A 19,608-nucleotide genomic window follows, 5' to 3' on the forward strand; every position below is an offset into this window, starting at 1 on the left:
GCTGTTTCCAGTGTTGTGGTCTGAGTTCTTTTAAAATATGCAGTGTAGGGTTTCTTTGCCGCCTTTTCGTTTCCACGCGCTAGGGGCCTGGGCTGCCGCTTGGTGCTGAGGGAGAGGAGCGCACATTCGCACGTCGTTTAATCCCACACAGACAGCAGTTACCTTCAAGGAACAGTTCACGCCCCCAAGGAGTGTTTCGTCTTGCAGAACTGCAGTAACCGGCTGAGCAGAGCGTCTGAGAGAAACGGAGAGCTCAGGATGAGGAAAACTTTTCCTGCGTCGCCAGTGCAATCGTTCCAGGCTGATGCGTTATTTTAATGATTGCTGCTGTTGCTTGTGGTGCCTGTGCTGCGATGAACTGAGCGACTTTGGCAGGCTGGGCCGGGAATTTGCATATATTTTTTAATTTCTGGACGGACATGCGAGGCGTCGAGTGAAGCCATGTCGGTGTTTGGGGCTGCCTCCAAGCTGAGGCAGCCAGCTGTGGGGTCAAAGCCGGTCCACACTGCCCTTCCGATGCCGCAAGTTGGCAGGGCCGTGTCGCGGCAGCATCCTTCCAGGGCCCCGGGGCACAGTGTGACAGTGAGCTCGGAGCTGGCCGGTCAACTTAAATTAAAATCAACCTGCGATATTGCAGATAAGAAAAGACTCCAAGGGAAAACAAAGGAAACCGAAGACCGCAAGGTTAGTGCTGAACCTCACCTGACGCCAGGAGCGCTTGCTTGTTGGGGGTTGGTGAGTGGTAGTGATAGCGAGCGGCATAGAGGGATACAGAGCTGAAATAGCATAGGAAGTGTTCAATGCATAGTTATAGTTAATATAAACATTTCATCAAACATGTATTATACTATTGAAGAACTGAAAGAATATATAATAAACATTTTATGTAAGGTTATGGATACATATCAGTAACGAGGGCTAATGTGGCCAAGTTATGTACTGTGCTATGTCATGGTTGATTATATAGCGCTTGGATTATCATCCCTGGATCCCTTCACAATGGAAAGGGGAATAAGCGAAGGAAGACAGGAAAGCGTTTCTATGACTCGAGATATAAAGAAATATATATATATATAAATATATATATATATATATATATATATATATATATATATATATATATATATATATATATATATATATATATGTATATAAAAATGTGGGTGAGACCTGGCTCTTCGGATGACCACAGAGCTGCCCGCACCCCACCCCCCTAGCACCTTGAGGCCCTCACGGGTGAGTGGTGCGCTCTAAACCCCCCTTATTGAGATATAGATATATATGTATTTTATTTTCCTCACTGATAAAATCAAAGGTTATATTTGGGTGAATATGTCAGGTGACATTACTGTTTTGAAGGAAAAAGACAAAGAAATTCACCAGTTATAGTTATCAGAGTGAACTATAAATTGCGATCCCGCCGTGCACTGCTTATGACCTCAGATATTACATCACTCATGACATGTTCTATGACATCATTATGTCAACACTAATGACATCTCAAATGACATAATTGATGGCATCTCAAATGACAACATCCACTGAGTGTGCTAGTTCATTTGATAGTTTACACAGTGGCGGGTAACTACCATATTACTTTTCTGCATAATGTCCAACTTATGGGTGCATTTACAAAACACATGTGGTTCTAATGTATCATAGGTGTGTAGAGGTACTGTATTGAAGAGTAACTCTGTGTGCAGATGACAATAAACAACTGTTCCACACACATTTTTTGGTTCTGCAAAAAACATTTTCCAACAGTGTAAGTAGTCTACATTGTAGGTACAAAGTATGTAGTCTAGAGTTATTAGACAGAATCATCTTAGCATTTCTACATAACACAGAAGACTGTGCACACCAGGTACTAACCTATGTACATGTGCTTGTTTAGCTTGAAAAGATGGGCTACCTGTAAGGCTTTCATTTGGAAAAAGATGTTGAGTATCTTGATGAACATGGCTTTCTCTGAACAGTTTTATACATATTGAACATCGTGTTCAATGAGGTTTTCCAATATATCTGTGGTCGATTGTTAATGTCAACTATGCTATCCGTAAAGTGTATGGTACACGGTCAATGTATCACATAACACATGCTTGCTACACCTAAGGAAGTTGTATCTGTGAAGACAGTAATGATGCTTCATATTATTCTATTTTGCACTTACTTTCAGCCTTATATGCCACACTAGTTGATAGAGGAATGTGTAGAAAAGAAGCTTGGATGATGTCATCTGTGGTGTCATCAGTAATATAATTTGAGATGCCATCAGTGATGTCATAAATGATGTCATAGAACATGTCATGAGTGATGTAATATGTAAGGTCATAAACAGTGCAAGGCGGGGCACAAGTTATAGGTAGCTCTGCTAACATCAACTGGTGAATTTCTGTGTATCTTTTTTAGTACACAACATTAATGTTGTCACTAACGTATTGACCTAACTAGTACTTGAGTTTTCCCTTTGGTTCTTTCAATGAATTTCTTTGTAAAAAAAAAAACTGATCTTTTTATCTCACTTAGCAATAAATGTATTTAATCTTTGGCTTTATTTTCAGTGAATCTCTAGTATGTTTTTTTAACATAAAGTAATATTTTATTACCATACTTAAACCCAACCCCCCCTTCAGCCGTAAGTGGCAGGGGGTTGTCCACAGCATTCAGCCAACCCCCTGCAGGCAGCAAACCTAACGCTGTGAACGGCCTTTCGTTTCGTGCAGCATGGCCTGTATTGCAGCCAGGCTCTGCTTCCAACTCCCTGCAGGTAGCCAACCCCACGCTGCACACAGCCTTTGGGTATGCGCAGCAAGAGGTTGGCCACAGGGGTTGTGCTGCTGCAGACCCTGTGGCTAAGCCCAGCAGGCTGCCAACCCCACACTGCGCACAGCCTTTGGTGTGCGCTTCATAGGGTAAGCATTCGGGCTCTACAGGCCACAGCCCTTGGGGACAAAACATATAATTTAAGGCGAGGGGTGTGCAGTCCCCTCCCTGACTCTTAATTCATCCAGGTGACCCCATACCATAGGGCCAAAGCCAATTAAAAAGGAGAGGGGGTATGAAATCCCCCTCACTAAGCGTTTTTGGGCCCAGGAGACCCCAAACATCTGGGCAAATTTAATAATGGAGGGGGCCTGATGCTCCTTCCCTCAGCCTAATTAGGCCTCAGGGACCCTAACCCTGGGGCCAAAATGTAAATAAAAGGGGATGGGGGCTGTGCACTCCCCCTCGCAGAGACTTAATAGGCCCTGCAGAACCCATCTCCGGGCTCTGCTTTATTTAAAAGGGTAGCCACATGTCCCCCCTCCTCGAGTCTTAATAGGCCCCAGGGACCCCATCCCCCAGAGTCATGTATTATTATTTTTTTAGGGGAGGGGGGCCTTGAGATCTCCCACCCTGAGCCTCATTAGGCCCTGGGTACTCCATCCCCCAGGATCTGTCCTTATAACTGGTGGGTGTCCTGGTGCCCTCCCAGGGCACCCACCATGCACAAGCTGGGGGCTCCGTGGAATCCCCGTGGCACCACCTGCCTCCCCACATGGCTCCCCCAGCATTACTCCTGCCTGGAGGGAGTTGATATGTATGCTACTCCCTCCATGCGGGAGCAATTTGTTGTTCTTTTTTGTTGCCTGCGTTAGCGTGGGTAGGGAAACAGAATACAAGTCTGTTAGCAGCCTGCTGGAGTATTTTTAACAGTTGCACCCACTGGGAACATACTTTGTGCTTGCTCCCATTTAGCAGGAGATTTGAAAGTAGTCAAACCAGGAGAGAGCAAACACACTGCTGTGTCTTGGAGTTGGGCTCCCTGGGAGACATCAAGTGAGCCAGCCCCAGACAATGGGGACTCAAGGACCTAAAGGCTTAGGAAAGAGAGCCACTTGCCCCTCCTCCCTTTAAATAATGTGATGGCACTGGGGGAGTGGGGTCCCCAGGGTCTTTTTACAGCTCAGGGAGGGAGGGAATCCGTGGGCCAAATAAGTCTCAGGGAGGGGGCCAGACTTCCCTAAAAAAATTCATTGGCGCCAGGGAATGGGGTCCCTGAGGCTGAAAATTGCAGGGATATAGGCAGATTTATTTTTATTTCGGTTACAGAGGGCCCCCTTATATTGTTACTTTAAAAAGAAAATTCAAGACAGGACTAAGTCAGTGAGTCCTGTAATGGCTGCCAGCAACATTTTTCTCATGTTGCTGGCAGCCAATCAGAGTGCCCGCTCCTGCAGGAGTCTGAGTCCCCGCGGGAGAGAGATGGCTCAAGGTTAAAATAGTCTCCTTGGGCCATTCAGAATTGTGTATCTTTTAAAGTTTCTCATGGACCCAAGTGTCCTAATATACAAATATATTTAAATCTTAATTTCTCAAAAACTGCAAAATGACTCAACACCAAATCCCTAAAGGCAGAATCTGCATCCTCAGATCTAGCTTTCTGTCAAATTCGGTGTCATTCCATTTAGCGGTTTTTGCTGTAGCGCTTCTTAAAGAGGTCTATATAAAAAGCATGTGGATTTTGCATTTTGGTACCTCCTTTTTTGATTGGCCCGCTCGAAATGAATGGGTATGTGAGTGGTTGTGTGGGTGTGTGAGTACGTGTATGAGAGGTTGTATGGGGTGTGAGTGGATGTATGAGTGGTTCTGTGGATAATGTCATCAGTGATGTCACTGACCATGTTATGAGTGATGTATTATGTGAGGCCATAAGCAGTGCATTGCAAGGACGTAAGTTATACTTAGTTCATGTAACCATAGCTGCTGAATTTCACTGGTTTTGTATGAGTGAAATCTGAGCCTAGCTGTAATGGTCCTGTTACCTTTGGTTTCTTCAGTGAGTATATGTATAATTCCAATATGGAGGAATAGCTCAGGCTGTTTTAAAGGTTTAAATTGGAAAAGGCACTGTTTGTTTTAGTTTAGTTTGTTAGGTGTGATAAGAGAAGTAAAAAGGTTCTCAGTTTTAAACAGTGACAATGGGGACAACATATTTTATATTTTATTGAATTTCTATGAAAAGGTTAAATGTGTGTCTGGGAAGTACGCTAAGTCAGCTGGACACTTACAGTGGTGTGAAGTTCACTAGTTTGAATGCTGCCAAACATGCTCAGCCTTTCATCATACTGAAGCTGATACATTATGTACCATACATTGGGAAATAAGGCATTTAGAAGTGCAAACATGTGGTATGAAACCCTAAATTTAAGTATTGTATTATGAAAGCAAAATGCTCTCTTTGACTTTTCTCTCAGTTCAATCAAGTCACGTGTGCCATCAGCTGAGCTTTAAGAGTCAATTAGGAGGGTGCTTTAGTCAATTTCCTCAAATGTGGCACTTTCTGTTTCATAGAGTGAAATGTGACACTACACATGCTCTTCACATACGAAAGACTATTGACAGACCAGCTCTAACTCAATAGATTGGGAGCTCACATATAACAGGCAAGCAATGACTTCAACCTACACCAATTTGAACTCACCTTCCCCAAGCTGCGAAACTCCATCCTGACCCCACCGAACTGCCCCACCCCACCCCTCCCGAACCCGACCACCAGACCTCTACCCAAGAAAGACCGGACACAAATCCTACCCCAAGCCCTCAACTACCTAACTCCGCAGACTTGCCCCCCTCCCCAAGGACAGATTGCCCTCTACCCCCACTCCCATCCCCCCCCAACCACACCTCCCACCCCATAAACCAGCCCCCTGCCCCACCCCCTCAGCCCTGTCAAAACATCCTCCCAACTCCTAGAGAGACAATGACACTCACTAAAACCTATGACCCCAGAGTAACCCAAACCCCCCCTTCCAATATCGAAGTAATCACCAGTATAGGTAGAGACAACAACCAACCTATGCCCACTTAATGTCCCTCCCAACACACAACTATCCCCCAAGTTCCCCCTCCTCCCAAGCCCATTCCAACAGGGACATGGTAAACTTCATGCTTATAAATTGCAGATCCGCAGCTAAGCACGCAATAGAGCTGGCTGATGCCATACTGAGTAACAACACTGAAATTGCATTCCTCACCGTAACCTGGCTCAATCAAACATCTTACCTGCTCCTTGACCTCCTAGTCCCCCCTGGCTTCTCCATCATTAAAAAAGACAGAATTGACCAACGCAGTGGTGGCATTGCCATCATCCATAAGAACAACATCAATATAGTTGAACTCAAAACACACTCCTTCTCAACCTTCGAATACCTAAACACCATCATAACACGCCTAAACAACAAAGTAACAAAGTGCCATCTCATCTACCACCCCCCAGGAAATTCTCCGGCTTTCAGTGATCAAATCTTAGACCTACTAACTCAGTGCTCCATAGCAAACTCGGGCAACATCATCCTGGGTGACTTCAAACTCCCTTGGAACAATGAAAATGACACTGTTATACAGTCCCTAAATGAACTCCTCCTCACAAATGAGCTCACCCAACACTACAAGGGTCAAACCCACAACATCGGCTCTACCTTAGATGCTATCACAGCCAAAAGCGAAACTATAACCATAAATAACATTCTCCCAATCGACTGGTCAGACCACCACATCAGTCTATTCAGCATCAATCAAACAGTAGCTCCACCAATCAAAATTCAAATCACCCACCAATGGACCAGAAATTTCAAAGACATCCCCGTCCTTCAAGAAACCATAACATCACTGATCCCAACCTGTTCGGACAACCTCAACACGGTTGAGCTCACTACTCTGTACAACATAACAATGACAACTGCCCTTTACCAACTAGCGCTCCCTAAAACCCAAAAGAGTCAGAGACCTCCCCTCCCAAGCCTGGTTAAATAATGACCTAAACTCTTAACGAAGAAAAGTTAGAGCCACTGAGAGACTCTGGAGAGGGAATCCATCCACAATCAACCTCTCCCAACTCAGGAAAGAACGCAGTAACTACAAAAAACACATAATCAAGGAGAACGCACTAGACAAAGCCAAAAACTGCCCCAAAGAACTTTTCAACATCACCTAGAGACAGACCTCCAAGCCCACCAAAGCTAACCCTCCTGCCTCCAAACTTAAGTGTAACAACCTGCCCAAATTCTTCAATGACAAAATCTCCAATATTGAGCTCTCCCTAGACCACCACACTCAATCCCAATACGGTAAATCCGCACCTCTAATGAAACCTCACCCATCCCCAGCTCACAACATGCTCACAGAAGCCGAGACCGCTCCTCTGTCGACCCCCAAAGGCAACCCTCACCCTAGTCCCCCATCCCCTCCCAAGCGGGGGAAAGACTTCAATCCTCTCTCAGAAGAGGACATTTCTAATGTGATTCCCAACTCCAAACCTTCCAACCATTACGTAGACCCTACACCCGCCTCCTTAGCTAAGAACCTCAACCTTACCCTAACCCCACTGTGGACAAAGATTATCAACAGCGCTCTAAACAACGTACTGATGCCCGACTGCCTCAAACAAGGCCAAGTCACCCCCCTTCTAAATAAAACTGATGCTGACCCAAATGACCTAAACAATTTTAGGCCCATCACCAACCTTCCTTTCCTAGGCAAAATCCTGGAGAAATGGGTTCTCTCCCAACTGAAGCAACACCTGGAATCTAATAACCTACTCAACTCACACCAATCCGGGTTCAGGAAGGGATGCAGCACAGAAACCGCTATACTGAGCATTACGGACGGCATTCACAACTCCCTTGACTCCAACAGATGCTGCCTACTTGTCCTCCTCAACCTATCAGCTGCTTTTGACACCCTACAAAAACGTGTCGGAGCTGATGGCAATGTCCTAAAATGGTTCTCCTCATTTCTACATAACCGCTCCCAACTCATAAAAATCAAAAACTCAATGTCCGACACCTCCCGCTCAACTCGAGATGTCCCTCAAGGCTCAGTCCTCTCCCCCACACTCTTCAATATTTACATGGAACCACTCACTGCCTTTCAAAAAAACAAGCAAGCATCGCCTACCACCTCTTTGCTGACGACAACCAGCTGTACCTTGAGATCTCCTCCCTCAATGACATCCTTCGCCTCAACTCCACTCTTTCAAAAGTAGAAAATTGGCTAACTCTCAACCATCTCAAACTCAACCAAGAAAAAAACGAAATCCTTGTCTTCTCAAATCACGAGCAACCCCCTCAAATCCAAGAATGGATAAACAACCTTGACTCCCTAAACTGCGTACTCACTCCAGCAAACTCAGTCACATCACCAGGGATCTCTCTAGACCCATGCCTCAACATGAGCTCCCACATCAATTCCACAGCAAAAGGCGCCCTCTACAGCCTAAAACCCCTCAACAAAATCAAACCTTTAATAACCCCCAATGACCTAAAAACTGCAACCCAATCTCTAGTTCTGACCAGACTTGACTATGGTGATGTCACTCTAACCGGGACAACAAGAACACACACAGCCCTCATGAGAGCCACTCTAAACGCAGCAGCAAGAAGGGTCTCAGGTACCAAGAAATACGACCACATTACCCCTGCATTACAGGCCCTAAAATGGCTACTCATCGAAGCTCGCTGCACCTTCAAAACAGCCTACCTCACCCATAATGCCTTGCACACAAGCAAACCGGAATACCTCCCTGCTAAACTCACAAAAGCTGGACAATCAAGAAACCTTAGAAGCTCCAACTCGCTCCTCTTTATCCCCCAAAAAGCCCTCTCCCGCTCCTTCTCTGGGAATGTCCCAAATATCTGGAACTCTCTCCCTACCCACATCAGGACTAATCCCTCCTTCACGATCTTCAAGAGACAATTAAAAGAACTTCTCCTCAACCGCCATCTCTATGCATCTGGCCAATGACCTCGATCTTTTTGGTCCTCAATATCCTTGATGATACTCACTGTACTATATTGCTTATGTTTTCTATTCATGTATGTTGTAAAGCGCTCTGATACCCCCGGGTCTTGTAAGTGCTATATAAAACTCCGAAAACAAAAATAATAAATAAAAGCTACAGTGCAAAATGGCTTTTATTTGAATAGAGACTCTTCATTCACAAATCAGTTCTTTATCAAAAGTAAGCAGAGCAGATTCCATTTAGAGCTTTTTTAGTTTCACAGGCTGACTCTGCAGAGCAATTGGCTAGGTTTCCAAAGGGATTACTTTTCCATGTGTACCAGAGATGGAGCTTTTCCAGATTCATTGGGTTTGCAGCAGAGTTGCCAACAGCGAAAAGTTCAAACAAGGGGCATTTCACTTTCACACTTGAAGTCTTTTTATCTGGATAATTTAAAAGGAGTTCCATGTTAAAGAGAAAATACTGTTTTACAATTCATGATGTAAGCATCATTGCACAATGAATCTGCACCATCCTTAGAGAAGATTGAGGTTGGTTTTGTCATCAAAGAGCTATGCCCAGTGGCATATCGCAAAATGATGCCCCTGCAAAATGAAGTGAGGGTCCTGTGACACTCCCATTTCTTACTGATAATCATAGGCTTTGTGTTGAATGGGGCCACCTGAAGGGGAGAGACCGTTGCTCTGCAGGGTGCTGCTTACACTCCTGGATAAGCAGTCTTCTTACACTACACGTGCCCAGCCATTACATCTATTCAGTGCCTTATATTTTTAGTGGATCTGTAAATATATGAGTTCCTCTTGAAAATTTCATGTGCTACTCTGCTGTAAAAAGGATTGTTACTTTGAGGCTGTGCCCCAGGGGCTAGTAGGCTGTCCTCCTCAGCAGAACCTCAAAGACATAAAACGCTCCAACCACCTTGAATCCTGCACCTCGACTCTGCCTGCTATGAGTCCAACCCCCCAAGTGATACCACCCCACTCCTGTACCCTTGGAAGTGGGCCTGAAAATGCTCTGTCAGCACAGCTGTGGTTTTAGCAATGTAAATGTAAATGTATTGGCATTTATATAGCGCACTACTTACCCGTAGGGTCCCAAGGCGCTTTGACCGCTGCGAAACCCTTCCTGGCTTCCCTGAGAGATGGTCCCTTAATGGGTATCTCCAGGGTGAGACCAGGCATCCCCGGCGGTCTGGTGGGGCCGTTAGTGAAGATGAGGCAAGCTAATGCCCAGAGTTGCCGAGTGTGATCGCTGATCAGAGTGGGCACCGAGGCGAGAGAATTATCGAGTCCGCTGACCCTGGTCCAGAAACCTGCCGCGCCGGGAACCGAACCCTGGTCCCAGGCCGTCCTCTGCTCTCGGGTCTGCCGCCTCTAACCAGTGAGCCACACTACTTCACTGCATTGCTCGCAGCTCCGCATCAAAAATGCTGCTGAGTGGTGCATCCCCGATGCAGGTCTTGCAGCTCCTTATAACCACCACTGCGTGATGCATGCTCTACGCAGCATATTGCATCACAGCTCCTCATAATCCTGACTACGTTTGTGCCAAGCTACCAAAGGGTTGAGCACAGGTTTTTGGGATTTGCTTGTGCTTCACCATGACCAGAATTAGGGTTGCTGCTTGAGTTTCGCCCTCTCCTAATCCAGTTACTCAATTTTCAACCATCATCACATTGTGCTGGAAGATCGACTGAGCTTATGGCTTAGGTTATTATCTATATCTTGGGATAACAGATATGCAACTGGGCCTTTGTCACAAATATTTTTCTGTGCTAAAATTCATGTTCACAGTCAATGGATTTAATTAGCAGATACATGTGTCACGATTCATTTCAGTGCTGCCATTGCCATCAAAGTATTTTAAAAAAAGGTAAAAATACATCCATCCATTCCAAACTATATTTTTCAATCCGATAATATTAGTTTATTTCCTCGCACCTTTTCTAGGAAATGTAGTAGTGCTTTCAAGAGAAGGGTTCCACCTATCATGCACATCAAGCTTTGTATCAAGATAGTTTTTATTTCTTGTTAATTTAGTTTTATTGCTGTGTATGTAATAAAACAGTAACACAGAAAGGCAGGGGCAAAAGTTATTGGCTTTGCATTTAATTTAATGTTTATTGTCGGGCATTAAGATTTAGAAAGATATAAGCATACACAATCTATTTAACGAATTTTTTTTTATGTCGAAAAAGGTTACATTGTTGGGGTAGAAACCTCCCAATTTTACATGTGCCCCATTAAAAAAATCTTAAAATGCAGTGAGTTCCTTCGGTTTGCATTTGGGCCTCCAACAAAGGAGCGGCTTGATAATTTGAGTACTTTTTAAATAATAATCTGGCTCTTCAAAAATATTCAGTAATGGCTAATTGAACTTGCTTCCTCCTAGTATCTAAGAAAAAGTTGCCCTCACAACCTCTAAGGTTCATTATTGAATTTCTTTAATATAGGCTTCCAACACAAGCACTAAAGTAAATGTATACAGTGGGCTCAGATACATAAAAGGCATTGCAATTCTTTTATGGATGTACAATGTAGGTACTTGACATGCTAATTCAACCCTCCTATACAACACTCTCTTGCTAGTGCCATTTGTACATAAAGTTATCTCTCTTTGAGTGATTTGTAAGAAAAGGCATTCTTCAATTCCCAGATAGTATTAGTACTCCGAGTAGTTAGGAAGCGTAACACTCAACATCACATTTTGTAGTTGGTCTCTAACCAGTGATTCTGCTTCCACAATTCGAAGCTGCATTCAGTATACATTTAGGATGGTTTCACTTTCATTTCAGTACTCGTGAGATTCACATAAATACTTTACAGGATAATCTATGAATTGATGCATTGCTTATTAAAAGGACTATCAATTTTGTAATCCCAAAATGAAAATATTGAGAGCAAAACAAACCAATTTACAAACATGTATATGTTAAAAAAGTATTGCAGACAGAATTTGCTGAACCCAAATCATTCCTATAAATCACCATCAGGTACAGATCATGCTTGGAAGAGCAATCACATGCATGACATCTTTCCCCCATTTGTTGTAAATACCAAAGAAGAGGGACAGAAGGCAGTGGCCCTGATCAGGGCTGAATGGATATTGCTAAGAGTAAATTTCATTCACTGCATTGATTATTGGGACTCATCAAATAAAAAAGCTTGGTGGTTATTCCTGAAAATCGAGATATCCTAAACTTTTGACTCGATGTTTCTTGCCAAAGGATTGCAACAGCCTTCAACTAGAAAGAAAAGACGTTTGGAATTGTCTAGAAGTGTTGTTTAGAATAGCTTTTAAGCAGGCAAATATTTTTATAGTAGATAAAAAAAACTCTTCGAATTGCTTTTTAGATCTCGGCTCAACGCGCGGAAGCGCGTCTCGCCGAGATCTTTTGTTAGCGAGTGTGCTTCCCAGGAGACAGTTTCGGCCATGCGCATCCTTGGAGCCGATTTGAAACGTGAACGCGCGCTGTGGCCAGGCGCTGTCTCCTGGGAAGCTCAAGCACCACACACGCATGCGCATACACACACACAAGCGCCCATGCACGCACGCACATACATCCATACAGAGACACCCCCCCTAACACATACACACACACGCGCACACACACAAGTGCACCGAGGCCCCCCGTCCCCCCCTCCCTCCCCCGCCGTCACCGTCGCACACATACATACACACACGAGCATACACGCACACACACACACACACAAGTGCACCAAGCCCCCCAGCCTTTTGGAGCTTACCTGGCCAATGTCGGGGACTCTCCTCTCAGCACGTGGCGCCCAACCTCCTGCTGGCGCGGCCCCGGGGCTCTACACCGCTCACAGGAGCACCGGGCCGCGAGACGCATCGACTCCGCCTGCCTCCTCTTCCGGTCTGGACGTGGCCCCGCCCCCGTCACAGGCGACCGTGCCTGACTTCCGGGGCGGCCGCGGTGGGATTCCACCCGACCATGCTACGCCACTGCTTGTTTTAACCACCTCCAGAGCAGCGCGATGCTGTCCATCCGATTTCTGCACTTATTGGGGGGCCGTGTGAAATAGAGAACATTAAGAGATATTAAGATTCCTTTTCAAGTAAGGCGACAATTATTATACATTTCTGAAGAAAAAACTCTATTGAATGCTTGCTAATTTTCCAGCTGAAGACGAGATAGGCGCACCTTTACTGCCAAGAATTAAGTCCCCGGAAGAGATCTGATGTACGGCCTTAATGAGCTCGCTGCGCCCAACAATGAATCATGGCGCATTTTTGTTGTATTACTCACCACCCATGGTACAGCTGCTCATTTTTCTGTTTGTTTTGTTTTTAATCCGATAAAGCATGATGCGGTGTAGTTCTACTTATAATGAAATGTAAGCGATTCATCCAGTGACTGTATATTCCTTGAAGGGAAGCGATAAAAACAAGTGCACTCTGCGTGACAATGTGGCGCGTGCACACGTGTGATGTTGGTGGTGTACGTGAGCAGAGTGATGCGGGGGTAAGTGTCCCGGAACTAGGTGAATAAGACTGTGTTTGTGCAGGTGGTGGTGATGCTCGCATGCACGTCGATGACATGTCGTGGTTACTTCTTGCAGGATTTTGATTCTCCTCTGGGACGTATACCCAACTCCTCAGGGACGCCAGGGTAGGGTTTAACACAATGCAGCACTCCCAAACTCGTCTCGTAAATGTTTCATGTTTGTGTGGAGATCATTTTAATAATTCAGCTGCGTTATGCTCTTTACGTCTTTAAGTTTTTGCAGCCGGTGGAGGCTGACAGGCCTGCCAGGCAGGGGCTGCCACCGACCCTACAGGATATGTGTCTGTGAATATAACTTTATAAGAGATGTACGGCGAGGGTAGAAATGAGAGGCAGAGCCCGTAGCCCCTCCCGTGAAATTAATCGGACACGGTTGCGGGGGCTAATGACCGCACGGACCTTTGCTGGCACCAGAACACAGACACTAGCCGAGGCTGCCCGCCAATCACGGCTGCCCTTCTTTTGCGCTGAGTGATTCTGCGCTTTTTCACTTACCACTTTCGACTTCTGTCCCATTCTCTGCCGATAGCTGAACACAGATAGACGGACTACATGTAAACATATCCACATAAAAGAACTTACTTTAGTACTCTCTGCCCTCTACAACCGTGTAGAGTGCTGTGTGCTGTAGAGTGCTGTGTGCTGTAGAGTGCTGTGTGCTGTAGAGTGCTGTGTGCTGTAGAGTGCTGTAGAGTGCTGTGTGCTGAGAAGTGCTGTGTGCTGTAGAGTGCTGTGTGCTGTAGAGTTCTGTGTGCTGTGTGCTGCTGTGTGCTGTTGAGTGCTGTAGAGCGCTATGTGCTGTAGAGTGCTGTGTGCTGTAGAGTGCAGTGTGCTGTGTGCTGTAGAGTGCAGTGTGCTGTGTGCTGTAGAGTGCAGTGTGCTGTAGAGTGCAGTGTGCTGTAGAGTGCAGTGTGCTGTGTGCTGTAGAGTGCAGAGTGCTGTGTGCTGTTGAGTGCAGATTGCTGTCTGCTGTTGAGTGCAGAGTGCTGTGTGCTGATGAGTGCAGAGTGCTGTGTGCTGATGAGTGCAGAGTGCTGTGTGCTGTTGAGTGCAGAGTGCTGTATGCTGTTGAGTGCAGAGTGCTGTGTGCTGTTGAGTGCAGAGTGCTGTTGAGTGCTGTGTGCTGTTGAGTGCTGTGTGCTGTTGAGTGCTGTGTGCTGTTGAGTGCAGAGTGCTGTTGTGTGCTGTTGAGTGCTGTGTGCTGTTGAGTGCTGTGTGCAGAGTGCTGTGTGCTGTTGAGTGCAGAGTGCTGTGGAGTGCTGTGTGCTGTAGAGTGCTGTGTGCTGTTGAGTGCAGAGTGCTGTGTGCTGTTGAGTGCAGAGTGCTGTGTGCTGTTGAGTGCAGAGTGCTGTGTGCTGTTGAGTGCAGAGTGATGTGTGCTGTTGAGTGCTGTGTGCTGTAGAGTGCAGTGTGCTGTTGAGTGCTGTGTGCTGTTGAGTGCTGTGTGCTGTTGAGTGCAGAGTGCTGTTGTGTGCTGTTGAGTGCTGTGTGCTGTTGAGTGCTGTGTGCAGAGTGCTGTGTGCTGTTGAGTGCAGAGTGCTGTGGAGTGCTGTGTGCTGTAGAGTGCTGTGTGCTGTTGAGTGCAGAGTGCTGTGTGCTGTTGAGTGCAGAGTGCTGTGTGCTGTTGAGTGCAGAGTGCTGTGTGCTGTTGAGTGCTGTGTGCTGTTGAGTGCTGTGTGCTGTTGAGTGCAGAGTGATGTGTGCTGTTGAGTGCAGAGTGCTGTGTGCTGTTGAGTGCAGAGTGCTGTGTGCTGTTGAGTGCAGAGTGCTGTGTGCTGTTGAGTGCTGTGTGCTGTTGAGTGCTGTGTGCTGTAGAGTGCTGTAGAGTGCTGTAGAGTGCTGTGTGCTGAGAAGTGCTGTGTGCTGTAGAGTGCTGTGTGCTGTAGAGTTCTGTGTGCTGTGTGCTGCTGTGTGCTGTTGAGTGCTGTAGAGCGCTATGTGCTGTAGAGTGCTGTGTGCTGTAGAGTGCAGTGTGCTGTGTGCTGTAGAGTGCAGTGTGCTGTAGAGTGCAGTGTGCTGTAGAGTGCAGTGTGCTGTGTGCTGTTGAGTGCAGAGTGCTGTGTGCTGTTGAGTGCTGTGTGCTGTTGAGTGCTGTGTGCTGTTGAGTGCAGAGTGATGTGTGCTGTTGAGTGCAGAGTGCTGTGTGCTGTTGAGTGCAGAGTGCTGTGTGCTGTTGAGTGCAGAGTGCTGTGTGCTGTTGAGTGCTGTGTGCTGTAGAGTGCAGTGTGCTGTTGAGTGCTGTGTGCTGTTGAGTGCTGTGTGCTGTTGAGTGCAGAGTGCTGTTGTGTGCTGTTGAGTGCTGTGTGCTGTTGAGTGCTGTGTGCAGAGTGCTGTGTGCTGTTGAGTGTAGAGTGCTGTGTGCTGTTGAGTGCAGAGTGCTGTTGTGTGCTGTTGAGTGCTGTGTGCTGTTGAGTGCTGTGTGCAGAGTGCTGTGTGCTGTTGAGTGTAGAGTGCTGTGTGCTGTTGAGTGCAGAGTGCTGTGTGCTGTTGAGTGCAGAGTGCTGTGTGCTGTTGAGTGCTGTGTGCTGTTGAGTGCTGTGTGCTGTTGAGTGCAGAGTGATGTGTGCTGTTGAGTGCAGAGTGCTGTGTGCTGTTGAGTGCAGAGTGCTGTGTGCTGTTGAGTGCAGAGTGCTGTGTGCTGTTGAGTGCAGAGTGCTGTGTGCTGTTCAGTACAAAGTGCAGAGTGCTGTTGAGTGTGTCTATGTGAGGGTGGCTCTGTGTAGGGTGTAGCTATTGGCATTGTAAATGACAATGCCATTTATTTAACGATTAAGCTATTGGCAATGTAAATGACAATGTCATGGATGATTTAAAAAAAAAAAAAGTAATGAGCAATGCCAATAGCTCTACCTCTAATGATGCCGAGACCATTGCATTGTAAATGCTTGTTTCCGATTCTCAGTGTCACATTTGCTGAGCGGACACGGTCTCCTTCCTAAACTTATTTTTTAAAAGATGAGTCCCTTTACAATATTTTAGCTTTGGTTTCTCGAAGTACTCATCCACCAGTCAAAGTGGCAAGTTTGGTGGTAAATGACAGCTGCGGAGACGGTTCAAGAGTTTGTGTTCTTGTGGTTTTTCTTTAGCACATGACATGTAGTAAAATATATCTGTGCACGGCTGGTGTGAATTATTAGGGTTGCTTACGCAGAGCCGTATGCCATGTTGGGGAATATTTTATTATGTAAAAATGTATCCTTAATTGACATAAATGTGTACGGTTGTTAAAACCTACTGATACTTGGAGCCTGTCCTCAAAACCTCTAATCCAAAAAGGAATATCAGCTTTCAGGTTACTCCTACCCAAGTCTTAGTTTTCAAGCTTGAATTCTATTTTTGATTGCGTTAATGACGGGTTATCCGTTACTAGTTAAACCAGAACACTGCTGCATCGTTGTTTTTTCTTGCCACATTTCTCTGAAATCCCTTTCATTTTTTTCCAGTTGCCTGAGTTTGCACTTGTACAAAAACAACATTTTTCGGCCATTGGCTCCAGGAAGCCAGTTGTTTTGAGTTAATTTGTCAATCTTCAAAGAGATATGACAGTTATTTTCCCACAGATTATTTCCTGCAGAAATTGGCATGTGGTTGAAAAACCCCACCCTGGTAACTACTAGGTGTGTTCTGTGTTTTTGTTTCACAATGATTCATATCAGCAAAAATGAAGTTCCCGTTGGATGACTTTTGCCTCCAATATCTGATATTCATGTATGACTTGGAGGCCAAAATTGACACAAAGATTGGCAGCTGGATTAGTGTGTCCTCGTGAGGTTTTCATAGCTTGTCAGTGTTGATTGCTCTTTGCCTTTGGGTGGTTTCTGTTTTTATTTCTTTGGCAGGGGTACACGTGTGTGTTGGTTGATGGACACAATGGCATCATTTTCGAGTTTTGACTCTGAAATGGCGTGATCGTTATAAACTGCCCTGACCTGTTCTGTCTACCATAACATTCTGATATACTGGCACTGACATAATTTTTTCGCACCTGATTTTAGCCAGCAGGCCAGCGAGCCGAGGGACTTTTAAGATAGCGTACTTCTTGTTGACCGTACTCGCAGGTTGTGACTTTGGAGAAAACTGATACTTAACGGCCTTTCCAGGTTTACTGGTTAAGAATGCAGTCATTTTATTCGTGGCACATTTCAACAAGCATTGAAAATGCAATAGGTCTCGCCTTTGATTAAGTTAAAGCCATTCGCTTTGCTAATGGTTTTGTATAGCAAAGCAACTGGCTTTAGCTTAATGAAAGGCGAGACCTATTGCATTTTTAATGCCAGAGACCAGACCAGAGTGGGCTCTGAAAACTGACATTTCATGTTGCAGCGTCTGAGAACAGGCCGGGCAAGGCACAGAGTGGACAGCCCATGTGACGGACTGGGTTTCAGGTGAGAAGGTCCCGGTGACAGTGCGGACACTTGATGTGATCTTAGGCAGCTAGCTAGCAATGTTGATCTGTATTGCCTTTACGTGCCATGTGATAGGTACTGAGTGATCTGAGGGGCTGTTCTGCTGCATTAATCCCTGGATTGTCGGATCTGCTGTTGAGTTCTGGGACCGTGGGAAAGCTCAGCTGTCTAGGGCCTCCTCGTGTAACTTCTGAGACCCCTAGGGTATCGCTATGCTATATGAGGCCTGGACTTGTAGGTTCTGAGTGGAATGAGAGATAGCTGTGCTGTCGGAGGCTTAATCCTGTATGGTCTCGAGGCTAACTCTGCTTTCTTAAGCCAAAACCTGCAAAGTTTTTGTAACTTGAGAGATACTTTTACAGTCTGAAGTTATAGCCTTTGAGCTCTGTTATATGTGTGATAGCTCTGATGTCTTATGCAGACTCTATTGCTCTGTGTCCTGCAGGGGAGCTCTGCCGTTTTAGGCCTGTGTGTATGGGATAGCTGTGAGGTCTGGAACGTGAATTTGTAGTTTCCGTGTCACGAGGGATAGCTTTACTCTGTGAAGACTAGGCGTGTAAACTTTGCCTAACTTAAGCAAGAGCTCTGTTGTCTGAGGCATGAGCCGTTGGTAATAACCAGAGTGATAGTTCTGCTGTGTGAGGCCTGTGTTTTTAATCTTTATGTAAACTGAGTGATAGCTTTGCTGTGTGAGGCCGAGTCTTTAACTTCTGTGAAACCTGATGGAGAGCTTGAATGTTTAAGGCCTGACTATTTAAGTTATGTGTAGATCTTTGTGGAATGGCTGGTGCTGTAAGTTTGGTTTCCAGAGAAATCGCACTGCGTAAGTTAGAGCCTATGTGCCCTTCTGAACATTTAGAATGCATCTGTTATCAGGCTTAAGCATGTAAAAGTGTTCTCACCCTATTCCATCTATTATTTAGATGGCAGGACCCCCTTAATGTTTGTGCCATAACCAAAACGATTCTTTTGATGTAACACACCTTCGTGTGTTCAGCAGTGGAGCACACATGCCCCAGCTACAGACACAGGCCTCGTGTCGGCATTAAAGAGCCCTGGGCAGAGTGCACGGTTTCAAAGATACAGACTTCATGCACTGCACGGGCATCACCGACCCTTCTGGAGGAGTGCACCTTGTCCTGTTCACAGACCTGCAGCCTTGTGTTGGCATTGCAGAGCCCTGGGCAGAGGGAGACAGCAGCCTGGCTTTGCGCTGACATTAATGACACTGGTACATTCTTAGGAAGAATTCAAAAGAACAAAAAACACAGCGGCAGGGACATGAGTCAGGCCCCTCCGAGCAACAACCTATGTGAAGGGGGCGGGGGGTCTCTATCTAACTCTTTAGGGGGCCCTTGGTGTGCCCAAGACCGCTTGTTATGTTTGAGAAATGGGAGACTTGCATACTGTGGGGAGGGGATGGATAAGGGGGAACAGGACATCATTTTGCTATTCGCACTGCATCCCAGATATGGATTTATGGCTAAGCGTGACATGAGAATACAAGGGCCTGGCACTGCCCTGGGCACACAGCATGATGTCCAAGTTAACTCTGCGGGGCTACGTTTCTGGGGCATCCTTGACCCGGAGATAGCACTGAAACACTGATGTGCCCCGCCCGAATTGCACAATACTGGCAAATCCTGTTCTGCCTCAGAGCGCACCGAGCGTCTGCAGTGGAGCTGGGAGCCGTGTTTACCTACGTCAATCATTCGATGAATGCAATGTGTATATAGTTTAAACATTGTACTTCCTGGAGCGATGGCCTTGTGTGTGGGCATTGTTGAACCCACTGCAGCGATCACAGAGGGCAGCTTCCTGCTCTAGGAAGTGCGTAGTAATTATTGAAGAGATGGCTCGGGCGTAACCCAGAATACAGTGGTTTTAGCAAT

The 19,608-nt window shown here is 45.9% G+C and overlaps 1 protein-coding gene across 2 annotated transcripts in view; it reads left to right on the forward strand.

Annotated features, from left to right (window-relative positions):
- Window positions 1-282: 282 nt before the first annotated feature.
- The window catches only part of NAV3 (neuron navigator 3), a 1,035,010-nt gene continuing 1,015,684 nt past the window's right edge, over window positions 283-19,608 (forward strand). For both annotated transcript variants that reach the window (XM_086919576.1, XM_086919578.1), the window contains exon 1: window positions 283-684. In XM_086919576.1, the coding sequence (XP_086775702.1) occupies window positions 442-684 (243 nt within the window). In that variant the 5' untranslated portion in view covers window positions 283-441. The remainder of the gene's footprint in view (window positions 685-19,608) is intronic.

The sequence above is a fragment of the Lissotriton vulgaris genome, chromosome 1_1, assembly GCF_964263255.1.
Source record: "Lissotriton vulgaris chromosome 1_1, aLisVul1.2, whole genome shotgun sequence".
In the NCBI taxonomy this organism is placed as follows: Eukaryota; Metazoa; Chordata; class Amphibia; order Caudata; family Salamandridae; genus Lissotriton; species Lissotriton vulgaris.